General features: G+C 39.7%; 3 protein-coding genes and 2 long non-coding RNA genes across 6 annotated transcripts in view; 3 read left to right on the top strand and 2 right to left on the bottom strand.

Moving 5' to 3' along the window:
• Positions 1-854: 854 nt before the first annotated feature.
• LOC113468813 lies at positions 855-1648 on the top strand. The gene is made up of 2 exons (XR_003392432.1): positions 855-1024; positions 1503-1648. It is a non-coding gene; the product is annotated as an uncharacterized LOC113468813 (long non-coding RNA).
• Positions 1649-3691: 2043 nt separating this feature from the next.
• The window catches only part of LOC103512595, a 31314-nt gene continuing 8036 nt past the window's right edge, over positions 3692-26969 (bottom strand). The window contains exons 2-10 of the mRNA XM_017445469.2: positions 17211-17367; positions 16507-16672; positions 12888-13040; positions 10513-10532; positions 8621-8780; positions 7655-7877; positions 7085-7202; positions 6617-6804; positions 3692-4012 (exon numbers count right to left, since the gene is read on the bottom strand). Of these exons, the coding sequence (XP_017300958.1) occupies positions 3829-4012; positions 6617-6804; positions 7085-7202; positions 7655-7877; positions 8621-8780; positions 10513-10532; positions 12888-13040; positions 16507-16672; positions 17211-17367 (1369 nt within the window). The 3' untranslated portion in view covers positions 3692-3828. The remainder of the gene's footprint in view (positions 4013-6616; positions 6805-7084; positions 7203-7654; positions 7878-8620; positions 8781-10512; positions 10533-12887; positions 13041-16506; positions 16673-17210; positions 17368-26969) is intronic.
• LOC103512594 (probable small nuclear ribonucleoprotein E) lies at positions 9977-12087 on the top strand. The gene is made up of 2 exons (XM_008477371.3): positions 9977-10291; positions 11357-12087. Exons 1-2 carry the CDS (start codon positions 10144-10146, stop codon positions 11503-11505), a joined length of 297 nt encoding a protein of 98 aa, XP_008475593.1. The 5' UTR covers positions 9977-10143; the 3' UTR covers positions 11506-12087.
• LOC103512593 (probable small nuclear ribonucleoprotein E) lies at positions 14100-15471 on the top strand. 2 transcript variants are annotated; one of them, XM_026826026.1, is made up of 3 exons: positions 14100-14407; positions 14855-14875; positions 15191-15471. In XM_026826026.1, the coding sequence occupies exons 1-3, from the start codon at positions 14260-14262 to the stop codon at positions 15316-15318; spliced, it is 297 nt and encodes a 98-aa protein (XP_026681827.1). In that variant the 5' UTR covers positions 14100-14259; the 3' UTR covers positions 15319-15471. The 2 variants fall into 2 exon arrangements, with proteins under 2 accessions (XP_026681827.1, XP_008475592.1); XM_008477370.3 differs by lacking the exons at positions 14855-14875; positions 15191-15471 and adding an exon at positions 14952-15138 and having other exon boundaries at positions 14108-14407.
• Positions 15047-15469, bottom strand: LOC113468812. Its single transcript, XR_003392431.1, has 2 exons — positions 15406-15469; positions 15047-15187 (listed from the first exon to the last, which is right to left on the bottom strand). It is a non-coding gene; the product is annotated as an uncharacterized LOC113468812 (long non-coding RNA).

Raw genomic sequence — 26969 nt, forward strand, 5'->3', positions numbered from 1 at the left:
GTTCAACCCATCAAATTGTCATTATTATAACCTTGTCAATAGAATTTTCTGCTTGCCAGAATCAAACTTTCAGCTCTTAAAATTGAAGTGGGACCTCAATACAACATTTTTTGTCATGACTAAAAACTCAGTATCATGAAATTAATGAGGGAGATAATGAAGTATTGATCTATTTTACTATTTTGAGTCAACTTTATTAATTAAAATCTAATATAAAAGTCCTTCCAAGATTTTGACAATTTGATAAAATAAACTTTTGTACTCAGGCACTCTCTAGGATCTCTTTGGTTGAATTTTGATTTATTGTAAATATCTTGTAAGTTGATCAGAATCACAGATACTACAATCTTTGATCTTTTACAAGCAATAAGTAACAAGAAAAGTTGGTCAGAAATTGAACCATTTGAATCTAGTACTGCAGATTCAAATGTTTCTAAAAATCCCAGAATTGAATTCTCTGGGTTTGATAGAACTGTAACAACGAGATCTTATCGTCCCGAAATCGAAGAGAGAAGGGAGACAGGATAGGAGAAAGTCAGCCGTTCCGGGAACGATTATTATCCTATCAGGATAAAATCCGCCCGGGCGGGGATCGAACAGGCGGCCTAGCGCTTACAAGGCAGACGCGCTACCAACCAAGCTATCTCTAGGCTGGCAACAAGCAACTTTTCAACTCCCCAAATTTGGTCTTGGAGGGTAGTGATTCTGCTTTGTAAGTGCTAGGTCGCGGGTTCGTTTCTCCTCTGGGGGGGATTTTATCATCAGTTCCTTGAAAAAAATTGGTGCCTTTAGGTATTTAGTTTCTAAATTCCCCTTACCAATATTTGTATTATTATTTTTTTTTATTTTTTTTTTCAGCTATGGTGTAGGATTTGAGAACCCAGACTCCGTAGTGTGGTCCCCAGAAGGTCTCCTGTATGCTATCCCTATTCAGAACAAGGCAGTTGTGTTTTCCGTTGAGAAAGCAGGTGTTCTGCAAACCTTAAAGTCTGAAAGCAAAGTTCACTCGGTGTGCTTCCTAAATGTAAGTGAAATCAATCAAGTGAAAGTGGTCTTAAGTGGCAGTGTTCTCATTTCTCCAAATTCTCCTAGAGGAGCTCTTCCACCCAACAAGTATTTGTATAATAAAGCTCTATGCAATTATTTTACTAAATGATGTCACTACTATGACGTTTGTTCACTGATACAGTAGGTACTGGACTTATAAGAAAATTTGACTTGTTTTCTTTTTCACATTTCGCCCTTTTTTTTAAGAGATTTGACAGAGGGAACTGTAACTGCTAAAGGTCTTATCTTCCCGAAATCGAAGAGAGAAGGAAGACAGGATAGGAGAAAGCCAGCCGTTCCGAGGACGAACATTATCCCATCAGGATAAAATCCGCCCCGGGCGGGAATCTAACCCGCGGCCTAGCACTAACAAGGCAAACGCGCTACCAACTAAGCTACCAAGGCTGGCGCCTTCCCTTTAATATCCCTTGCATTCTTTCCTTCTCATTCCACAGGAGACAACCGTATGCACAGGCAACGAGGAAAGCGCCATCACGGCGTACAATCTCACCGACGGGTCTCACCTGTGGCAAATCAAAGCCAGTGCCTCCCGAATCAAAGGCCTCGCCTCTCACAGGAATCACCTGATCTGTATAACCAGTGCAGGAGATCTTGTGGTGTGGGCCCATAGCCTAGTACCAACCCAAGAGAAAATAAACCATGCTAATGAATAGAAGCCAATTCCAAGGGTGTATGGTCGCCGTTGTTGACGCGCACTTAACGTCCCGAAATCGAAGAGAAAAAAGATGGACCAAGCCAGCAGTTTCTGAGAACGAACTTTATCTATTCAGAATAAAGTTCGCCCTTGGCAGGAATCGAATCCACGACCTAGCGTTAACAAGAAAGACGTGATACTCTTCAATCTAACTTGACTGCCAGGGGAAGAAGACGTGATACTCTTCAATCTAACTCGACTGCCAGGGGAAGAAGACGTGATACTCTTCAATCTAACTTGACTGCCAGGGGAAGAAGACGTGATACTCTTCAATCTAACTTGACTGCCAGGGGAAGAAGAAAAAGGTTAGGCCGTATTTCATCATGTGACTTTTTATTTATTTATTTTTTTTTAGTCATCATACGAAATTTCTCTTTGGACTTAATGGCGCCAAAATACCCGCTGCCAGTCCAAACTAGTCCAAAGAGAAATTTTTCTTATGATGACTCAAAAAAGTCACACAGTAAAATACGGCTTTATGTACCTACCTATTAGGAGTAGTCTGACATGGTCTATCACTCCCACAAGATGCTGACAGACGCGGGCTCGTTCTTCCTCCGCCCAATGGGCCACAGGTTGAGTTTGAAAAAAAAAGTCCAAATCTTTCAGAATTCTTTTATTATTTTTGGAAGTTACTTGAAAAGTCCATAGGTCAGCAGACTCTTGCTATAGAATTGGCCTCGAACTTGTACCACAGATTACAGTAGGTAGGTACCTAGGTACTGTATTTTTAGGGTCAATATAAATAGAAAGTATAGAAAAAGTCTGGAGTTATCATTTATCATTCTTACCTTGCCGGTATACACATCGGAAATGAACTGTTAAAACGTATCTCCCTGGAAGTTAGGTAGTCTGATCTTTCCCTCTATTAAATTAGGTGGGAGGAAATCCAATTCACCTTTCAGAATTAAAGAATTACATATTTTTGGTAGTTATTCATCCTTACCTTGCCGGTATACACATAGGAAATGAACTGTTTGAACGTGTCCCCTTGGAAGTTAGGTAGTCTGATGGGTGTGGCCGTACCAGGAGCCGCAGTTGCGACAGAACAGCCGGGGATGCGGCAAATTTCGCCGCGCTTGGCCGTCTGGAAACTCTTGCATCTGAGGACAAAAAAAAAATCAAATCAAATCGATATAGGTAGGTATATAAATTTGAGACGTTTTTGGATTTGAATTTGAATTATTCTGTCCCAAACTGAGCGCGTATTTTCATATTCAGTCTTATTCACAACAAGAGCGTGTTGTTTTTTTGAGCTTAACCTGGGGGTTCGAATCCCTGTCGGGGTGGATTTTTATATTATTATTATTATTAACCATTCGTTATTTACTTATTCTCACAGGGCTGAGTGCATTTTAAAGAATAATCTACATATTTTTATCCAATGTATTTATTTTGGAATTTTAGAGCATCGTCTAATACTCCAATAGGTATAATAAATAACATCGAATTTTACCTAGAATTCGTAGAATATACCTTATACTTAGATTACTTAGGTATTATTAACATTACTCCCTTGATACCTGCACAATTGCACATGGAGGTGGGCATATTATGTAGGTAGGTACCTATCTACCTACCTATCTAAGTATCTACGCGACATCTACCTTTGTAGAAGATATAAAATAAAAGCATATACTTTTCAAGATTGCCATTGTTTCAACGCAGCCTTTGATGTTTGTTCATAATAAGCCTGTTACAATGTCACTCAAAAGAAGGGGGTAATACCTACCGACCTAGACTTTGAAAAAAGATCATATCAAAAAGGCAAGAAAAGGCAAATTCTCAATGTTATCAAAAGTAAGGCCATCCACTCACTATCAGGTAGAAATTACAGGTACACCCGATCAGGTCCGCCTGTCAGGTCTACCTGACACTTGATCACACAAACTATCAGGTAGACCTGACAGGTACGGCTGAAAAGGTCCCCCTGTCAGTTGTACCTGATTGTGAGTGGCTGGCCTAAAGAGTGCAGACTTGCAGTCATTAATGAAATATACCCCTGGTCCCGTATTCCATTGAGAGATGGGCGTCACATTCATGGAATAGGCCCCTGACCCCGCATTTTATTTAGAAATGGGCGTAAACACTTCGTAGTCTTGCACGGCAAAATTATAATCTCCCATGAGGAGACTCGAACTCGCGTTCTCTCCGTTGTAAGAGTGAGGCAGGTTGCTGTACGAGTCCATGTTGGTGTTACAGTGGCTGGCGATCAGAAGGTCTGCACCCGCTCCGAATATAGGACCACAGCTGAAAAACGAAAATTAGATAAATAAGATTATTTTATCATTATTAGGTATTTATTTTCGGTTTAATAGAGAGAACTGTATAGCCAGCCTAGTTAGCTTAGTTGGTAGTGCATCTTCCTTGTAAGCGCTGGGCCGCGGGTTCGATTCCCGCCCGGGGCGGATTTTATCCTGATGGGATAATGTTCGTTCTCGGAACGGCTGGCTTTCTCCTATCCTGTCTTCCTTCTCTCTTCGATTTCGGGACGATAAGACCATAGCAGTTAAAGTTCCCTCTGTCAAACCTCTTAAAAAAAAAAAAAAAAAAAAAAAAAAAATCAAAGTATTTGTAGATCATCATCTAGCTCAATTTATTATGTGTTCAAGAAACCATTGCTTAATTGTAGCCAATTTCAAACAACATGGTGATAATTTCCTTCTATTCCTGTTTGTTTTCAGAGACCCTACAAGTGTATGTACAAGGGTTGCACCAAGCGCTATACTGACCCTAGCAGCCTAAGGAAGCATGCTAAGAACCACAACCACGACCATCTCACTCCTGCCAAAATGAGAAAGCTCAACTATGCCAAACCTGGCGACATTGTCCCTTCCGTGCGAAACGTCAACAGTAGTGTCCCATTGAACCCAGACTTCACCGTGTTTAGCTGTGGTGAACCCAACCTCCTGATGGAATCCTACGAGTTGCAAACCGTGACTCATGATCACATGCTGGAATACATTCCTTACGACACTATCCATGCCACTGGGAACATATCTCGTAACTTGCAAGACGTGCCTGACCTCGGTCTTGGCTTTGGCTATCAGGAGGGAGAGGCTGCTCAGTTCAGTTTTTGAACACCAGGGCGCGTCTCCAGTCTGATGCCATGTTGCCATGTAGTCACCAAGTTGTGTCGTTTCTCATTGGTTAGCTAGGTGGTGGAGAAGAGTGGTCACGTGGTGTGTTATTAGTTCCTAACGACCTTTCCCACTAGCTAATAATGAGAAGTGACACAATGTAGATTTTTAGTCAATGGGGAGTAGTGTTATTTCAGCCTTTGCAGGATCTTTGGGTTTCCTAGTAACGCGATTTGTTGTTATGAAGTAAGTAAGCAGGAGTAAAGGTCGAAATCATACAAGATGTCGAGATGAATACATTACTTATTCAGTACATATCATGTATGCAATTTCTATTAGGTAATCGATTTTTAGGGAAAGACATTACAAGTTCTTGTAGGCAAATTTTGAAAATCAAGTTAAAATATGAATGTACTTCTGATCTCAGAGTGATCCTAAAAGGGTCATATCTCACAAGTAGGTAATTTTCTGTTGGACAAGGGCTGAATATTATTGTTATTAGGTATTATATTGGGATTTAGAAAATTATATCTACTTAGAATTAATTCTACGAAGATACCTACCTAAGTAAAGTAGGTACGTACATTAGGTAGCTATTTTATATTTTGTAGGTATTTATTTTCCATTGTACCTACTAGGTACCTATCGAATAATTTTCCATTTTGTTATTGTTTAGGTAAAATTTTGTTTCTGTACATATCATTTTTATTTGTTTAAAACCTTGTGCCTTTCGTTTACACAATTATTTAAATAAGAGATATTTTAATAATTATTATGAATAGGAAGTTTTTTTACTTTCCTTATCCTATAGGAAGGAAAGCAATGTTATTTATTGGACTACAACCACTGTTATTCCTAGCAAGTAAATGAAAAATATTCTTCTTCTTATGAAAAGAAACGAATAGGGTAGGCAGTAGGCATACTCACGGTGACTATAACATAGGTGGGAGCCACGCCATCGCAATGTCGATGGAATGCCTCTGCAGAATACCCGTGACTTGAAGCCCGATATACCAGCCGCCAAACCTGCTTGCTGTTACCGTACCTGAAACAACGAGCGTGGTTAAAAATTGGATGGGTGACGGTGTGAGGAGAAATGGGAAGTGAAAATTAGGAAGGTACCTACCTATAGACCTATAGAGTTATGAAATAGGTAACTACAAAACTTATTACTTTTATATGATACAATGGATACACGTTCCGGTTTTGATCTTATCCGACTCGAGTTTCGTCCATCTCCGTGGACCAAAAGTTTTATGTTACTTTCTTGTCTCATTTGTGGACTACATACCAAATTTCAAGTCTCCAGCTCATACCGTTCCCGAGATATTATTGAATTACACCGAAAACCGCCAAAAAGCGGTTAAATGCCGCCAACCGTTGCACCGATCTTAACCAAAAGTTTCGTGTCGCATTCTTGTCACATTTGACAGCTGCATGCCAAATTTCAAGTCTCTAGCTCTTACCGTTCTTGAGATACCTACCTATTTTGTTTACAGTCAGACATCAGACACACAGACAGACACACACACGGACCGATGGCTGAAACTTTGGATTTAGGCTTTGGGGACCTCAAAACGTGTTTTGGCACTAAAAACTGACCATCGAAAATTAACTTCAGTGATCCATCAGAAACTGATGTATTCAGTGTGCTATCGTTGCTCTGCTGGCTACGACAGTATTAGATACTTAGGCCACTCACCATCAGGTGGACCTGACCAGGTGCACCTGTCAGATCAACCTGATAAGTAGGTGGCCGACTTTAGTTACTTACTCAGGATGATAGCAAATGGCGAATGGTTTCTTGATGATCTCAAACTTGGTGGGGGCCTGCCCCTGGCCATTGCAGAGGGTAAACAGGAAGGCCTTTTCAGATGGGATGTAGTGGCCTTTGCTATTGATGTGAGTTCCCCAGGGTACATCGCTGAAACCGCCACAGATCTCGCGCGGCTCTCGATCATTCTGGCAGAAGAAGAAAACAGTAATTAATTAATAGTTTAGTAAATTGAATAGGTACCTAACTATTGCAAAGGGTAAACAGGAAGGTCTTCTCAGATTGGATGTAGTGACCTTTGCTATTGATATGAGTTCCCCAGGGTACATCGCTTCACAAATCTAGACCGGCAGCGATTAAGGAACTTATTATTATTTTTTTCTTTCTGTCTTCCTTTCTTTCTTCTTCTTCTTCTTCTTCTTCTTCTTATGAAAAGAAACGAATAGGGTAGGCAGTAGGCATACTCACGGTGACTATAACATAGGTGGGAGCCACGCCATCGCAATGTCGATGGAATGCCTCTGCAGAATACCCGTGACTTGAAGCCCGATATACCAGCCGCCAAACCTGCTTGCTGTTACCGTACCTGAAACAACGAGCGTGGTTAAAAATTGGATGGGTGACGGTGTGAGGAGAAATGGGAAGTGAAAATTAGGAAGGTACCTACCTATAGACCTATAGAGTTATGAAATAGGTAACTACAAAACTTATTACTTTTATATGATACAATGGATACACGTTCCGGTTTTGATCTTATCCGACTCGAGTTTCGTCCATCTCCGTGGACCAAAAGTTTTATGTTACTTTCTTGTCTCATTTGTGGACTACATACCAAATTTCAAGTCTCCAGCTCATACCGTTCCCGAGATATTATTGAATTACACCGAAAACCGCCAAAAAGAATCTTACCAGGAATTGAGTATCTTCTGATACGACATCTTCTCCTGAACCAGGATCTGAGAGCCGGGGAAAAACTTGACCGAAATCCGCGTTACTTTCCTTCCTATAGGATAAGGAAAGTAAAAAACGGATTCTTACCAGGAATTGAGTATCTTCTGATACGACATCTTCTCCTGAACCAGGATCTGAGAGCCGGGGAAAAACTTGACCGAAATCCGCGGCTGTAGACGCTTATCAGTCGAGGGACTATCTTTGAACTTATTGGATAAACCCCCTATGGCCGCATACTTGTATCGTTCCAATGATAATTCCATGGGGACTGCTCCTGTAGGTTCGACTTCCTCGGCAAATACTTGGGAATCTGAGTGAGGGAAGAGAATGATGGAGATTAAAATGATTAAATTCAAATGTAAGGCGTCCCCGAGGGACTATCTTTGAACTTATTGGATAAACCCCCTATGGCCGCATACTTGTATCGTTCCAATGATAATTCCATGGGGACTGCTCCTGTAGGCTCAACCTCCTCTGCAAATACTTGGGAATCTGAGTGAGGGAAGAGAATGATGGAGATTAAAATGATTAAATTCAAATGTAAGGCGTCCCCAATGGAGTGCCTACCCTCGACCATAGCCTAGTACCAACCCAAGAGAAAATAAACCATGCTAATGAATAGAAGCCAATAGATCAGTTGCGCTTACTTGGGTGATGTTTCAAAGTCATAGAGCAGGAAGAATGAGTACCAACGGAATTTTTCTTTTTCTTCTACGACTTCTAGATCCCGAGATAAATCGATTAAAAAAAATGCCGGTAAATCGTGAACTTTGACGTCACGGCATACGCTCCCGTAGGCGATGACGTCACATCAAATGTCCCGAGCAAAGCTCCCTCGCAGGCAACGCATTAATGTGTTTGTGCGCATACGTTTCTGCGCAGTTCTTTTTGCTCCTCTCCTTTTTTTTAGTCATCATACGAAATTTCTCTTTGGACTAGTTTGGACTTAATGGCGCCAAAACACCCGCTGCCAGTCCGAACTAGTCCAAAGAGAAATTTTTCTTATGGTGACTCAAAAAAGTCACATAGTAAAATACGGCTTTATGTAGCTACCTATTAGGAGAAGTCTGACATGGTCTATCACTCCCACAAGATGCTGACAGACGCGGGCTCGTTCTTCCTCCGCCCAATGGGCCACAGGTTGAGTAACGCCGGCTTGATATTTGGCCCAGTTCAATACGGCACGCCAGACGTCTTCCTCTTCCAGAATAAGCTGTGAATTATACGGGAATAAGCTGTGAAATCTACAGAAAATATAACCTACAGTTGACGGATTTTTACTTTCTATTTTCAAGAGCTGCAATTCCGAGATTCGTTCTTCCAGAATAAGCTGTGAATTATACAGGAATAAGCTGTGAAATCTACAGAAAATATAACCTACAGTTGACGGATTTTTACTTTCTATTTTCAAGAGCTGCAATTCCGAGATTCGAAAATTGCCCATTTTAGGCCGGAATCCCGAAATCCCAGAATTGAATTCTCTGGGTTTGATAGAACTGTAACAACGAGATCTTATCGTCCCGAAATCGAAGAGAGAAGGAAGACAGGATAGGAGAAAGTCAGCCGTTCCGGGAACGATTATTATCCTATCAGAATAAAATCCGCCCGGGCAGGAATCAAACCCGCGGCCTAGCGCTTACAAGGCAGACGCGCTACCGACCAAGCTAACTAGGCTGGCAACAAGCAACTTTTCAACTCCCCAAATTTGGTTCTGAAACATTTTTCTTGGTTTAGAAGAGAGAGAGAGAGAGAGAGAGAGAGAGAGAGAGAGAGAGAGAGAGAGAGAGAGAGAGAGAGAGAGAGAGAGAGAAGGAACTAATGATGATGGAATAAGTAATGCCAAGAAATTAACAATAGAGGGCAGTGGAGTTAGTAAAGCAAAGAAAGTGTTACAAAAGACCAAAGGACAGAAAAATGGATCGCAAGACGGTGTGAAGGAAGAGTTTGTGGATATGTCGAGAGGGGTGAAAAAGAAGAAGAAGGTGGACCAGGTGAAAATGTTGGAGAAGAAGAAGAAACGGCAGGGGAAGATTCGAAAAGGGTGAGAGGTTCCCCAGGTTCGATCCCCGACATTGACGAAAGAAAATTGAACTCGTATTTCGATTCTCGTCGGTCTGATGAAAGACACAGTATAGGTATGCTACCACACAGACCACACGAATCTAATGCGTTGTTTTAATGAAAAAGAGGGCCATGAAACCGTTGAATTTATATTTACGTAAAAAATTCGAGAAAAAAAGGTAGGTAGGTAGGTAGGTAGGTAGGTAATAAAAAAGGAAGTAAAAATACCTATTCAATAAAATATCCGAGTAGGTATCAAAAAGTGAAAGAGGTTTTTTCATTCCGCGCGTCAAAGAGGTTTTTGGAGAAGAGGAAATGTGGCAACGTTGCAAAAATGTAAACAAAACAGAACGCTACCTAAATCGACCCAAACGTGAATTTCTAAAATCTTTTTGTCACTTTTGCCGGTTTTTGAGTGAAATAAACCAAATCCAGCGATTATATTCGACATTTAACCAATTAAAACTCAATAGGGATCTTTCTTTTTCGTTTGGTCAAAGTTACAAAACAGCAAAATGTCGGGAGGATTTAAAATGGCACCGAAAGTTCAAAAGGTGATGGTACAGCCCATCAACTTGATCTTCAGATTCTTGCAAAACAGATCCAGAGTTCAAATTTGGCTGTACGAGAACGTCAACTTGAGAATTGAAGGACACATTCTAGGTGAGCTAACTCAGGGTTCGGTCATGTTCATTAGTGGCTTTCAAACTTTCAATCTTAAGAATCCGCTTCTTCCTGCTTTCTCGGAAGAAGTTAAGAAACCGAAATAAACCATTGAACCTCCAGGTCTAAGTTTACCTACAATCTAATGTTAAAGTGTTTGTCTAAGAATGCTTAGAGACTGCTTGTGATAGTCTTTGAGTGTACACAGAGGTTACACATACTTTTTGTAAGATTGGAGACCCTGGCAATTGAGGATTCTCATGTAAAAGATAATGACTCCCCGATAATTTAATCATAGAGATTAGAAAAAATTAACCGTACCGTTTTTTTTTTTTAAAATCCGTTGAGTAGTTTCTGAAATATACGAGTGCAAAGTCCCCTTTTTTCAAGGGAGCCTCCGGTGATTTTTTTTTTAGTGCGCAGTTTGGCAACACTGTTCTTGCGGATTTTGTAGCTATGGTGACGTGATACTGATAGCTACAAAAAGAATACCCAAGCCAAGCCGACATCAGAGTTCAAGGTTCAAGTTTATTCCATTTTGTTTTCCAGAAGTGTTTGTTTCGTTGTTTTTTGGAATTTAATTTTGAAGTCATCTTTTGTTCCCAAATATTACAAGTGATTTAAGTTAGTAGCATAAAGTACATTTTATTATTTAAAACTTTGAAAACGCTGTTAAATTGAAATGGAGCCGGGTTTAGTGGAATGCCTTGATGCTTTTCTTAGAATCAGTAACTTGATTAACTTGAATCACAGGTGGTAGCTCATTGAGCGTATAATCATGATCCATCAGATCCATGTTTAAAGGAAAAATAACACTTTTATCACAAATTTGAAAGCTCCCGCCAGTGTGTTAGTAGTACCTTGTAGCTACGGTGACGACATTATTTTGAGACACAAACACTGGCTTTAAGGCCAATAAAATGGAATTTAACTTGACCAACTGTTGATTTTAGGAATTAGCCAATTACACACTGTCATGTTCTAATTTAATTCATTGTTTATGTAGGCTAAGTACATAATAATAGATTGAGAAACTAATACAATGTCATTTATTCTTCCTTCCAGGATTTGACGAGTACATGAACATCGTGTTGGAAAGTGCGGAAGAATACAACATTAAATCTAAAACAAGAAAAGCACTAGGAACAATCATGTTGAAAGGCGACAATATTACGCTCATACAGAATCTCAACCCTGATGAGGTGAAAGTATAATGAGTCCACAATGTTGGCGGAACCATCTCCAACTTGTATTTATGCTGTTTTCCTTTGTTCAACCCATCAAATTTGTCAATAGATTTTTCTGCTTGCCAGAATCAAACTTTCAGCTCTTGAAATTTAAGTGGGACCTCAATACAACATTTTTTGTCATGACTAAAAACTCAGTATCATGAGATTCATGAGGGAGAAAATGAAGTATTGATCTATGTTTTTACTAATCCTTCCAAGATTTTGACAATTTGATAAAATAAACTTTTGTACTCAGGCACTCTCTAGGATCTCTTTGGTTGATTTTTGATTTATTGTAAATATCTTGTAAGTTGATCAGAAGCACAGATACTACAATCTTTGATCTTTTACAAGCAATAAGTAACAAGAAAAGTTGGTCAGATATTGAACCATTTGAATCTAGTACTGCAGATTCAAATGTTTCTAACACCAGGGCTGAATAAAACTACAACTCGATCCCAAATTCGAAAATGATTGTATGTTTTTCTCCATAATAAAAAGTGACCCATTTCATACTCAAAATGTAACCTTGTAAAATAAAACCTTGACTTACATTCCCAGAGAAAATCTTCTTGTTTAAGGTTCTAACACAAGGCTGAATTAAACTACAACTCAATCCCAAATTCGAAAATGATTGTATGTTTTTCATCAGAATAAAAATTGACCCATTTCATACTCAAAATGTAACCTTGTAAAATAAAACCTTGACTTACATTCCTAGAGAAAATCTTCTTGTTTAAATTACTTCAGTTTTACAGACATTTTTTCCAAAGCTGTCAGAAATATGAAAAAAGTTATTTTTACTACTTCCTCCATATGAAATGCTGGGAAAAGTTGAAAGAAATAAACAGACAAGTTATGGGAAAATGTTCTAAATTTAAACTAACTTTTTGGAACATTCATGTTTATGAAGAAAATTTTTGTACAAGACAGCTTGTTTAAATTACTTGAGTTTTACAGACATTTATTCAAAAGCTGTTGGAAATATGAAAAAAGTTATTTTTTACTACTTGCTCCAATATGACATGCTGGGAAAAGTTCAAAGAAATAAAGACAGATAAGTTATGGGAAGATGTTCTTGGAAGAACGTTCATGTTTATGAAGAAAATTTTTGTACAAGACAGACTTGCTTGGAAGTTTTCGTCGGGCCAAACCAAAAATTGACCACGGTTGGATTTCACCAATATTTTTCAACCCCTAAAGGGCCTGTTGAGCTAAAAACCTGTTGATTGTTGAGTTCCATTTGGTTTGTATAGGCTCAATTGGCTGTTAGGGACTAAAAAGAAAGGTTGGTGGAACCCACCCTAAGCTCTTTAGAAGGTTGGAAAAAAGCTGGCTTGTAAAAGTTCCCCTTCCTCTCAACTTACCTGCAGCTCTATCTTGTATCTCCATAGCCGATGTCAGATAAGTGCAAGCATTAGACACGGACAGGGTGGAATTAAAATGCTCCTCACATGCCACTCGTAATTCCTCAACGCCCAGCTCCTGGGCTATTGTCAGCATTTCGAATAGGCCGTTGTCTTGATGCATGAAAGGCTCAATAGGCTGTTAGGGACTAAAAAGAAAGGTTGGTGGAACCCACCCTAAGCTCTTTAGAAGGTTAAAAAAATCTGGCTCGTAAAAGTTCCCCTTACTCTCAACTTACCTGCAGCTCTATCTTGTATCTCCATAGCTGACGTCAGATAAGTGCAAGCATTAGACACGGACAGGGTGGAATTAAAATAGGTAAAAGATGTTGTATTGTATCCTATAATAAGCCCACACATATAGGTACAATCTACAATGTATCCTTCAAATCATTCCAAGTATCCCTACAGCTGGCGGTCAGTGAAGGTCTGTTCCAAGCTTAGGTTCCAGTCTCACCCTCAATACTCCTTCTGTCCTAATCCTCTCTATCTTCCTTGGAGCAAAGAGTAGGCGGTGTATACTGTATGTGTGCGTGTGTATGTGTATGTACTTATGACTGTGTCGTGAGACCTTGTTTAGACTACGGGAGTAAAGGGACTTTTCAGTCTCATTCTGGCAGTATAAACAGGGTATATTCTATTCTATTCCTATATCCTATAGGAAAGAGGTTACATTGAAAAAAAAAAACAGCCCATTTAGGTACTTAGTTTGGAAGATAGCGGGCCTGCCTTGTAAGCGCTAGGTCGAGGGTTCGATTCAAAAATCTGTCTCCAAAGGTGTTGAAACAAAAGAACATCCAGTCCATGGCAACCCTAAAAAATTATCGGGGGAATCGAACACCGGAAACAAGACAAAATCAAAAAGTCGGGGGAATTGAATGCTGTCCATATAAAGACTTACAGATCCCACCTTACCAACCAAAGGTTACGACGGCCTTTTTTTTTTTTTTTTTTTAAAGATTAATTTTAATAATTTATATTTACGTAAAAAAATTCGAAAAAAAAGGTAGGTAGGTAATAAAAAAAAATACCTATTCAATAAAATATCCGAGTGGGTATCAAAAAGTGAAAGAGGTTTTTTCATTCCGCGCGTCAAAGAGGTTTTTGAAGAAGAGGAAATGTGGCAACGTTGCAAAAATGTAAACAAAACAGAACGCTACCTAAATCGAAATCGAATCCCAATTCCCAAACGTGAATTTCTAAAATCCTTTTGTCACTTTTGCCGGTTTTTGAGTGAAATAAACCAAATCCAGCGATTACTTTCGACATTTAATCAATTAAAACTCAATAGGGATCTTTCTTTTTCGTTTGGTCAAAGTTACAAAACAGCAGAATGTCGGGAGGATTTAAAATGGCACCGAAAGTTCAAAAGGTGATGGTGCAGCCCATCAACTTGATCTTCAGATTCTTGCAAAACAGATCCAGAGTTCAAATTTGGCTGTACGAGAACGTCAACTTGAGAATTGAAGGACACATTTTAGGTGAGCTAACTCAGGTTTCGGTCATGTCCATTAGTGGCTTTCAAACTTTCAATCTTAAGAATCCACTTCTTCCTGCTTTCTCGGAAGAAGTTAAGAAACCAAAATAAACCATTGAACCTCCAGGTCCAAGTTTACCTACAATCTAATGTTAAAGTGTTTGTCTAAGAATGTTTAGAGTTTAGAGACTGCTTGTGATGGTCTATGAGTGTACACAGAGGTTACACATACTTTTTGTAAGATTGGAGACCTTGGCAATTGCAACATTATTTTGAGACAAAAACACTGGCTTTAAGGCCAATAAAATGAAATTTAACTTGACCAACTGTTGATTTCAGGAATTAGCCAATTACACACTGTCATGTTCTAATTTACTTCATTGTTTATGTAGGCTAAGTACATAATAATAGATCAAGAAACTAATACAATGTCATTTATTCTTCCTTCCAGGATTTGACGAGTACATGAACACTTCATTGCTTATGTAGGCTAAGTACATAATAATAGATCAAGAAACTAATACAATGTCATTTATTCTTCCTTCCAGGATTTGACGAGTACATGAACATCGTGTTGGAAAGTGCGGAAGAATACAACATTAAATCTAAAACAAGAAAGGCACTAGGAACAATCATGTTGAAGGGTGACAATATTACGCTCATACAGAATCTCAACCCTGATGAGGTGAAAGTATAATGAGTCCACAATGTTGACGGAACCATCTCCAACTTGTATTTATGCTGTTTTCCTTTGTTCAACCCATCAAATTGTCATTATTATAACCTTGTGTGTTGGAAAGTGCGGAAGAATACAACATTAAATCTAAAACAAGAAAGGCACTAGGAACAATCATGTTGAAAGGTGACAATATTACGCTCATACAGAATCTCAACCCTGATGAGGTGAAAGTATAATGTGTCCACAATGTTGACGGAACCATCTCCAACTTGTATTTATGCTGTTTTCCTTTGTTCAACCCATCAAATTGTCATTATTATAACCTTGTCAATAGAATTTTCTGCTTGCCAGAATCAAACTTTCAGCTCTTGAAATTTAAGTGGGACCTCAATACAACATTTTTTTTCATGACTAAAAACTCGGTATCATGAAATTAATGAGGGAGATAATGAAGCATTGATCTATGTTTTTACTATTTTGAGTCAACTTTGTTGATTAAAATCCTTCCAATATTTTGACAATTTGATAAAATAAACTTTTGTACTCAGGCTCTCTCTAGGATCTCTTTGGTTTTGATTTATTGTAAATATCTTGTAAGTTGATCAAAAGCACAGATACTACAAACTTTGATCTTTTACAAGCAATAAGTAACAAGAAAAGTTGGTCAGAAATTGAACCATTTGAATCTAGTACTGCAGATTCAAATGTTTCTAACACCAGGGCTGAATAAAACTACAACTCAATCCCAAATTCGAAAATGATTGTATGTTTTTCATCAGAATAAAAAGTGACCCATTTCATACTCAAAATGTAACCTTGTAAAATAAAACCTTGACTTACATTCCCAGAGAAAATCTTATTGTTTAAATTACTTGAGTTTTACAGACATTTTTTTCAAAAGCTGTTGGAAATATGAAAAAAGTTATTTTTTACTACTTGCTCCAATTTGACATGCTGGGAAAAGTTGAAAGACATAAAGACAGACAAGTTATGGGAAGATGTTCGAAATTTAAACTAACTTTTTGGAAGAACGTTCATGTTTATGAAGAAAATTTTGGTACAAGACAGACTTGCTTGGAAGTTTTTGTCGGGCCAAACCAAAAATTGACCACGGTTGGGTTTCACCAATATTTTTCAACCCCTAAAAGGCCTGTTGAGCAAAAAACCTGTTGATTGTTGAGTTCGATTTGGTTTGTAAAGGCTCAATAGGCTGTTAGGGACTAAAAAGAAAGGTTGGTGGAACCCACCCTAAGCTCTTTAGAAGGTTTAAAAAAAAGCTGGCTCGTAAATGAATATGTACCTTTATATTTTATATATTTTCATCTACTCTTATAACAAAATGACTAGGGCCATGTAGACTATGTCTATCGTCAAGCCCTGTACAAATACAATTACAATAAAAGTTCCCCTTCCTCTCAACTTACCTGCAGCTCTATCTTGTATCTCCATAGCTGACGTCAGATAAGTGCAAGCATTAGACACGGACAGGGTGGAATTAAAGTGCTCCTCACAAGCCACTCGTAATTCCTCAACGCCCAGCTCCTGGGCTATTGTCAGCATTTCGAATAGGCCGTTGTCTTGATGCATGATCTACAAATAATGTTAACAACTGTGGTTAATTCTGTTCCAAGATATGGTTTGGCACTATTTCCTTTTTTAACGTCTTAAAGCGCCTCGTCAGGTGGACAAAAAACTTTGTTTCGCCGCCAGCCTAGTTTGGGTTCGATTTCCACCTGGAGTGAACTTTTATCCTTAACAGATAAGGTTGTTTCTTCTTTCGCGGAACAGCTGGCTTTTTCAAGTTTTTCCTATCCTCTCATCTCAGCCCTCTCTTCAATTTAGTTACTGATTAAGACCTTCGTTCTCGGAACGGCTGGCTTTCTCCTATTCTCTCTTCAAATTCGGGACGACAAGACCTCTGTTGTTACATTTCCCTCCGCTACCACACTTGGAAAAAAAAATCCAAATCTTTTAGAATTCTTTTATTATTTTAAAGTGCATGGGCTGGGCTCTTGTTATAGGATTGACCTCAAATGTATACCCCAGGCTACTGTAGGTACTGAATTTTTTAAAGTAAAAAATAGAAAGTAGGTACTTAAAAAAGTCTGGAGATAGGTATCGTCCTTACCTTGCCGGTATACACATAGGAAATGAACTGTTTGAAGGTATCCCCCTGGAAGTTAGGTAGTCTGATGGGTGTGGCGGTACCAGGAGCCGCAGTTGCGACAGAACAGCCGGGGATGCGGCAAATTTCGCCACGCTTGGCCGTCTGGAAGCTCTTACATCTGAGGACAAGAAAAAAATCGATGTAAACTTGACTTTATTAATTTGTAGATTTGTACCCTTACAGTTTGTGGCCGAATAGTTGGTTAAGCAGTGACTTGAATCTGGAGGTGCTAGATTCGAATCACGGCCGAGGTGGATATTTTCAATTAATAACTGTGATTTTTAGCTATACATAGAATTCCTAGAAAATCCCATATTATAATTAGAAGTATTATTATTCCCTTGATACATACCTGCAAAAATAGGAGGGCATAGGTATTATTTAGGTACCTAGGTACTCATCTATCTACGCGATATCTATACCTTCGTAGAAAAAGTAAAATGAAAGCATAGGTACTTTTCTAGATTGCCATTGTTTCAACGCAGCCTTTGATGTTTGTTCATAATAAGCCTGTTACAATGTCACTCAAAAGAAGGGGGTTGGAACAGGTCCGTATTTACGGGGGTCCCCCCTGGAGCTTCATTTTTCTCCTTCACTGTTAGCCAGACTTAGCCACCGAACCCCCCCCCCCCCCCCGGTACATCAATAATAGTGCTTATTTATACTGCTCGCATAGGACTGAAAAGTCTGTTTACTCCAGCAGTAGGCTACTACTATCATTGTGGTCAAATTCTCAAATTACACAGAGGATAAAATTCCATACCTCGGCTGGGATTGAACCCGGGCCCTCCTGATTACCAGGCGAGCGTCTTGAGTACTACACCACCGAAACATCACTCTTTGGACTCTCTCTCTCTCCCTCCCCTTGACACCAACCAACCTCAGTGGTGTAGTGGTTAGCGCGGTGGACTTCGAATCTGGAGGTTGGTGGTTCGAGTCCAAGTCAAGTCATAAAATTGGGATTGTGACACCAACCTCAGTGGTGTAGTGGTTAGCGCGGTGGACTTCGAATCTGGAGGTTGGTGGTTCGAGTCCAAGTCAAGTCATAAAATTGGGCGTAGTGCATTAAGCAGGGAACGACATATTTTGTGATAAGCATTTATGCTTAACATAATTGAAGTTCCTTTTTTGTCTCTCCCCTTGACAAAATCCTGACTACGACCCTAGGTTGAAAGGAGTGCGTGATATAGGGAACTGTTAGTGTATGTAGGAACATAATTAAAGTTCCTTTTTGTCTCTCCCCTTGACAAAATCCTGACTACGACCCTAGGTTGAAAGGAGTGCGTGATATAGGGAATTGTGACAAGCATTTATGCTTAACATAATTAAAGTTCCTTTTTGTCTCTCCCCTTGACAAAATCCTGACTACGACCCTAGGTTGAAAGGAGTGCGTGATATAGGGAACTGTTAGTGTATGTAGGAATGACACACGTAGCTTTGAGTGAGTGCCACTTATTAGAGCACTTTTGCGGAGGAGGGAAAAACTTGGAAAAAAGACGAGAGCCTAATTTATATTGCATTTAAAGGACGTCGTGATAGGAGGAGTTTGAGGGCCAAAAGATGCAGAAAGCACCCTCTAGGGCGGCGCGTTTGATGTTGCTAATTATACCTACATAGTACCTACCCCTTCCTACTGGGAAGAGAATTATATCTAGGAACATGTTTTTTTTTTTTTTTTTTTTTTTTTTTTTTTAAGAGGCTTGACAAAAGGAACTGTAACTGCTAAGGTCTTATTTTGAAGAAGAGCAAAACATGTAAAGAAAGAAGGAAAGATAAAAGAGGAAGTAAGTTACTTGCATACATAGAAGATACATATTATTTGAAGAAAGCAGAAGAGGAAGAAAAAGAAGAAGAAGAACAAGAAGCAGAAGAAGAGGAAGAAGAAGGCGAAGAAGAAAAAGGAGAAGAAGCAGAAGAAGAAGATGGCGAAGAAGAAGAAGGCGAAGCAGCAGAAGAAGAAGAAGGCGCAGCAGCAGCAGAAGAAGAAGAAGAAGAAGAAGAAGGAAAAGAAAGATCAAAGGAAAGAGAAAGACAAAGACAGAAGAGATCCTTGTGCATTTATACTACTTGCAATTTAAGTAGGTATCTACATACATACTCGTAGGGTGCCTGGTTGTACCTTGGCCCCCAAAATCACTTTTTGATTTTTTTAATTCTTTCTATTAATGTTATTGGCATAATTTTAATTGATTTAGAAAGGAAATTTTCTTGGCTATCTATACAATTAGCAATGATTGTTTTACTAATTTTTAATTAAGAGATATACCCAATTTTCCGACACCACCTTTTTGGGGTTCAAGGTACAACTACCCTATGTACCTTGGACCCATACCCTTTGTACCTTGGTCGCAATGTATTTTAAATGGAAAAAATCTTCAAATTCTGAGGGCAAATTTGGGGTTGAAGGGTTGGAGATAGGACTACACGCCTTATAGCTTTTTTCATCTACTCATTGAAAACTAATACCTCCCAAAATTTCTACTAAATTGGCCAACATTTTTTTTACACCTTTTTTATCCGTCGTACCTTGGCCCCCAGGGCGTTGTACCTTGAACCCTAAGGATGTTGTACCTTGAACCCTAAGGATGTTGTACCTTGAACCCTAAGGATGTTGTACCTTGAACCCTAAGGATGTTGTACCTTGAACCCTAAGGATGTTGTACCTTGAACCCTAAGGATGTTGTACCTTGAACCCTAAGGATGTTGTACCTTGAACCCTAAGGATGTTGTACCTTGAACCCTAAGGATGTTGTACCTTGAACCCTAAGGATGTTGTACCTTGAACCCTAAGGATGTTGTACCTTGGACCCTAGATGTTTTGTACGGTGGACTCTAGGGGTGGGGTTTGTAACTGCTATGGTAACGTCTTATCCTCCCGAAATTGAAGAGAGAAGGAAGACAGGATAGGAGAAAGCCAGCTGTTCCGAGAACGAACATTATCCCATCAGGATAAAATCCGCCCCGGGCGGGAATCGAACCCGCGGCCTAGCGCTTACAAGGCAGACGCACTACCAACTAAGCTAACTAGGCTGGCAGCTCTTTGACTTTAAAACCTCACCTAAGTCAGCACAACTGTTCCATTGATTTTCAGTCATGGCTAGGAGAAGTGACCACTTCGAATAACAAGGAGTTCACCATCCTCAACCTGGAGCAAGTTCTGGATCCCAGTCGACCTATGACAACTCGGATAATGGTCCGATTTGAACCGAATGGAGGCAGTCCCAAGGTGAAGACCATCTGGCTAAACGGAAAACAGATATGCCCAGCCGAAACTCCGAGTAAGTACGCCCTTTATAAACAAGACCACCTTAAGGCTTAGGTGTAGGGGCAAACAGCCCTAAAGGATGGGTTGGGCCTTTCTTTCCCTCTTTTTTAAGTAGGCGTTAACAAAGGATTGTGCCGGGCAAGGTATTGTGCCGTGTCTTAGGAAGGGCACAGCTTTAGGCCGTGCCAGTAATTGCACAGGTAAGATTTTATGTTTCAGCGTTTAAGCCCTCCTGATTACCAGACGAGTGTCTTGAGTACTACACCACCGAAACATCACTGTTTGGACTCTCTCTCTCACGCTCTCTCACTCTCCCCTTGACACCAACCTCAGTGGTGTAGTGGTTAGCGCGGTGGACTTCGAATCTGGAGGTTGGTGGTTCGAGTCCAAGTCAAGTCATAAAATTGGGCGTAGTGCATTAAGCAGGGAACGACATATTTTGTGATAAGCATTTATGCTTAACATAATTGAAGTTCCTTTTTTGTCTCTCCCCTTGACAAAATCCTGACTACGACCCTAGGTTGAAAGGAGTGCGTGATATAGGGAACTGTTAGTGTATGTAGGAATGACACACGTAGCTTTGAGTGAGTGCCACTTAGAGCACTTTTGCGGAGGGAAAAACTTGGAAAAAAGAACGAGAGCCTAATTTATATTGCATTTAAAGGACGTCGTGATAGAAGGAGTTTGAGGGCCAAAAGATGCAGAAAGCACCCTCTAGGGCGGCGCGTTTGATGTTGCTAATTATACCTACATAGTACCTACCCCTACCTACTGGGAAGAGAATTATATCTAGGAACATGTTTTTTTTTTTCTTTCTTTTAAAGAGGCTAAGTAGGTTACTTGCATACATACATAGAAGATACATATTATTTGAAGAAAGCAGAAGAGGAAGAAGAAGAAGAACAGCAAGAAGAAGAACAAGAAGGCGAAGCAGAAGAAGAAGGCGAAGAAGAAGAAAAAGGGGAAGCAGCAGAAGAAGAAGAAGAGGAAGCAGAAGAAGAAGAAGAAGGCGAAGCAGCAGAAAAAGAAGAAGAAGAGGAAGCAGAACCCGGGCGGGAATCGAACCCGCGGCCTAGCGCTTACAAGGCAGACGCACTACCAACTAAGCTAACTAGGCTGGCGAAGATAGGTAAAAGATGTTGTACCCTATAATAAGCCCACACATATAGGTACAATCTACAATGTATCCTACATATTCCTATGGGAAAGAGGTTACATTGAAAAAAAAAGAAAAAACAAAAAAACAGCCCATTTAAGTACCTACTTAGTTTGGAAGATAGCGGTCCTGCCTTGTAAGCGCTAGGCCGAGGGTTCGATTCAAAAATCTATCTCCAAAGGTGTTTAAACAAAAATGAATTACCTATATAAAGTCTTACAGATCCCACCTTACCAACCACCAAAGGTTATGACGGCCTTTTTAGTATGATATTATTGTACAGCAGGTACCTACTTACCTAGGCAAAGCACAGTTTTAACTTAATTTACTGCTCATCGAAAGCTCACTAACTCGGTTTTTCCGCCAATTCCAGGACCTGAGGGAAAGTTACCTTCCAAATCTCTAGGTGTTGGGGTGTCTTCTTCTTCTTTCACTTCGTCTTTAATCCCGCTCAAGCGGGGTCGACGTTTCTTGTCAGTTGTCTCCAGTCATGTCTGTTTTGCACCATCACTCTATATGTAAGGTATAAGAAATTCAGAACCTACCACATTTTTTCTACGTAGGTAGGTATAGGTACTTATTGTTACAAAATACACAGATATGTATACCTATAAAATACGTATACCTACACAAAATACGTACATAGGTACCTATGTATACCTACCTCATCTTAAAATACATACCAACCTACTCTTAGGAATAAGGGAATGCCTTAATACGTTTCTTTTTGTAGAGGGTTTGTATTGGATGTAAGGTTTCATTTTCCAATAAGACATTGTAAGGTTTCATTTTCCAATAAGACATTGGGTGCATTTTCATTAGAATGTAGGGTGCACTTTTTGTTACCCCTGCATTTTCTCTCCTAATGAGAGCATGAGAAACTGTCAGAGGATATTAGTTTCGGAGTTGTCAGGGTTTCAGAGTTTTTTTGATTGCAACTTTTTTTTTGTTTCGACCTTCGCAAGTTTTCCAGTGGAGGATGTACTATACTGACATTTGTTTAAAGAAGGTACCTACTACCTACATATTGAAAAATGTGCGTCTACATACCTAATATGTAACAGTTAACAGAGCCATCAGCCTAGTTAGCTAGTTGTTAGTATGATGAGTGCGTCTGCCTTCCCGTTACGGGTTCAATATCCGCTCGGCCCGGATTTTATCCTAAACAGAAGAGGTTAGTTCTGGGGGGAGTGCGAGGAGACAGCTACTCATGTCATCTTCGAATGCAACTCCCTAATAATATGAGGACTTACTGTAGGGTTAGCCAACCCTCAGCAAGATATCCATAGACACAACCACACAACCTAACTAAAAAGCTCCTGAAGATCGCTCGGATCTTCGAGCTTAGCTAGGAAACAGCTTAACCCCACACACAAAAAGCCCAAATTGAGGCTTAGGTGTAGGGGCTGGCCAGCCCCAAAGGATGGGTTGAGCTTCTACGAATCTAGTTCTGGGAGCTCCGCTTTAGGGAAAGTGAGACCTCAGCAATTATAGTATAGTGTATAGTTCCCTCTATCAAACCTCTCGAAAAAAAACTCTCCTTACTTCTTTCGATATTTTTTTTTTTTTAGTTTTAGTTTGGCTTCTTGTCTTCTCCACTGATAGACTAGGGATTGGAATGTGTTCATTAAAACCACATCAATCACAATGACTCTCTCTCTCTCCCTCCCCCCCTCTCTCTCTCTCTCTCTCCCTTGGCTATCATTCCTCTTTCTCTCCCTACTCTCCCTTCCCTCTATCTCCTATTCCCCCTCTCTCTCCCTCCCTTCCTCCACCTCCCTTCACTTTCCTCCTTTCTCTCTCCCTTTCTCCCACCCTACCTCCATCCCCCTTAGCTCTCTTCCTCCCTCCCTACGTTGAAAAGTGCAATCTTGGAAAATGCCAGCAGCACTGTACTTCATAGCATGTTAGTGTCAAACGTTGTTTTGATGGAATTGGAGAAAAAAAAAATGCACTTTGAAAAATTGCGTCCCATATAACTGGGTACAACTCTCTCTCCCTCCTTCTTTTTCTTCTCCTTCTTCTCCTCCTCCCCCTCTCTTTCTTCTTCCCGGGGAGAACGGGCTCTAGTCTTGATTTTAAATCATTACATGAAAGTAAAATCGAAAAATCAGATCAAGAATATAAATAAACTGAATATTAAGCAATTTAGGTAGGTACATAGGTACTGATTTTCTTTAATCACGATCGAATAAACTATAGGCTAAAAAATTCCCGGAGGGACGGACCCAGCTTGTTCCTTCTGAAGTTCTCTCTCACTCCCTTTGATAACTTTTTTTCCATCACTCTATATGTAGGTATCAGAAATTCAGAACCTACCACATTTTTTCTACATAGGTATAGGTACTTATTGTTACAAAATACACAGATATACCTACAAAATACGTATACCTACACAAAATACGTACATAGGTACCTATACTTACCTCATCTCGAAATATATACCAACCTACTCTTAGGAATAAGGGAATGCCTTAATACGTTTCTTTTTGTAGAGGGTTTGTATTGGAGGGAAATCCACACACACATAGAATTCCCTCAGGACTTGAAAAGTAAACTAAAAATATAATAAAAAGAGGGAGAGTGAGGGATTTTGAAATTGAAGATAAAATACAAAAAAGAAGGGGGGGAAGAAGAAGGAAGAGAAAATACCTACGAGAAGAAAAACTAGAAGAATGAGGAGGAGGAGGAGGAGAAGTAGAGGAAGAAGAAGCAGAAAAAAAGAAAAAGAAGCTTTTCAGATTGATTTGAAGTGACAAGAAATTGCTGAATCGGGGACGCAAAAAAGATATTGAGTTATTCCGAAGGGCTGTTAGTTTTCCTTTGACATTTTCTTCTTCAAACGAAGAAGGGGGGAAATATAGATACCTACATAAATAAAGCCACTGTCGGAGATTTCTCAACTTAAAAGTAATCCAACTCCAACTAAGTACGCTTTAAGATTTAAAATTTCCAACAAAAGAACATTAAAGTCAATGAAATGACGCAATAAAAGCTACAGATAAAATTATGAACAACACTTAGGGAAGCAAAACATCTCCCTGTCGCATCCCTTTTGTCAATTTAAATTATTGAACGCTTTTATATAAGAAGGGTTCTTCTAGGAAAAGCCTAACCCTACTTATTAATTTTTATTAGGTCCTTTTGCGGTAGAACGGCTCTTTCCTCCAAGTCGGATAGTTGTGTTTAGAGTCAGTTCCAAAAAATAAAAAGAATCATGTTGATATCACTATTATTCATCAAGATATCACGAGTTTTTTTTTTGTGAAAATCTTCAATATTTTTCAATACAAATCAAAACCTTCAAAGCTGTTTTATTCGAAACTTGATCCGCATCTACTCTTTGAGCCCTTCTTGGAAAGACCCGCTCAACTGTCGCAATTATTGCAATAAAATTCAAGTGCATCTCAAAAGTGAACTTAATAGCAATTGATTTTGACGAAATTTAATGTTTTGCAATAATAATAGAGTAACTTCATACAGTAGATAATGATAGAATAAATAAATAGAGTAATAATGGTAATAATACCTATTAATAATTGAGTAATAGACATTGATGAAAGGGATGAAATCGCTAAAAGCTTTTAACAAAACGAAAACTTTGAGTAACAACATTAGGAGGGTATGGGGACTATGGGGTCTTTAGCTGTTTCTGCCTACGAGTACTTGTGCTTTTTGAAAAGTTTTCAAACTCTCTATCAGGCCTGGATTTCAAATTCTGAAAGAGAAGGAGAAGGGATAGGACAAAGGTTTTCTAATCAGGCCTGGTCTTACAAAAAGGAGATGAGGAAAGAGGAACCAACCGTTCCAGAGTTACCTTTTCTACCTTTTTCTTCTTCAGCTCTTCCTCTTCCTCCTTTCTGTCTCTGGTTTTCTTTCTTATTCTATTCCTTCGTGATGTTTCAGCTTCCCTTCTCTTTCTTCTTCTTTTTCTTTTCCTTCTTCTTCTTCTCATCTTCTTTTTCTCTTCCTTAGTCCTCAGTGGTGTTTAACCTCCTTTGTCTCTTTTCGTCTCTTTCTCCTATTATTTTAACTTCTCCTCCTCTTCCCCTGTCTTCTTCCTTCTCTTCTCCTTTTCATTTATCTTCCTTCATTTCCTCTCTCTCTTCTCATCTTATTTTATTCCTTGTTTTCTTACCTTCCCTATCTCTTCCTCTTTTTCTTCCTCATCCTCCCCTTTTTCTATTCCTTGTTGGTGTTCAAAACTCCCTTCTTCTCCTTTCTACTCCTCCTCCTCCTCCTCCTCCTCCTCTTTTTCTTCTACTACTTCTTCTTCTTCTTCTTCCTCCTCCTCTTTTTCCCTCCTTTTTCTATAAACTCTCCGTTCTCTTTTCCTTCCTACTCCTCTTCTTTTATCTTCTCCTCCTCCTCCTCCTCTTCCTCTTCTTACATCTATTCCTCGGTGGTGTTTTGAACTCTCTCCGGGTTTTCTCTCTATAATTTATGTCCGACCAGAAAGATAAGACATCGAACAACTCGCCGAGAAACTGAATAAACGGAAAACATTTTGCAACGTGGTACCCTCCCCTCCCTTCCCCCTCCTTCGCCATTTTGAAACAGAACTTACCGGGTGTTTCAGTAGAATTTTGGCGATAAAGCTACCAAATAATAATATATTCTCTAGCAGCCCTGGATTTTTTTCAAGAGGTTTGACAGAGGGAACTGTACCAAATTGATAAGGTCATAAGGTCTTATCGTCCCGAAATCGAAGAGAGAACGAAGACAGGATAGGAGTATAGGAGAAAGCCAGCCGTTCCGAGAACGAGCCATATCCGTTCAAGATAAAATCAGCCCTGGGCGGAAATCGAACCCGCGGCCTAGCGCTTACTATTAGGCAGACATGCTATACCAACCAAGCTCTCTATATTAGGCTGGCGATCCGTATTTTTTCTACCTGTTAGTATTTTAGGTAAGTATCTACCTGCCTTTATTTTTCAACACCCTGTACCTATACCTACAGGGCAGAATAAATAGAAGGTAACGTACCTCATTTCGTATTCCCGTCTCACACGTTTATATTTGACTAGCAACTAGGAATCCCCCTCCCCAATCCCACCCATTTACCTACCACCCTCATCCACCCCCTACCTATCTACCCCTCCACCAGCCACCCCTTATCTAAAAACTCTTCAACTCCCTCCTACCCTTTATGTATCCCCTCATCCCCTTAGTAGGTAGGAATCCCCCTCCCCAATCCCACCCATTTACCTACCATCCTCATCCACTCCCAACCTTAGTGCACACTGCACACACCCCTACATCTCCTACCCCTTACCTATCATCCCAGATCGGAAGAGCG

Source organism: Diaphorina citri, unplaced genomic scaffold (genome assembly GCF_000475195.1).
Source record: "Diaphorina citri unplaced genomic scaffold, Diaci psyllid genome assembly version 1.1 scaffold860, whole genome shotgun sequence".
NCBI lineage: Eukaryota > Metazoa > Arthropoda > Insecta > Hemiptera > Psyllidae > Diaphorina > Diaphorina citri.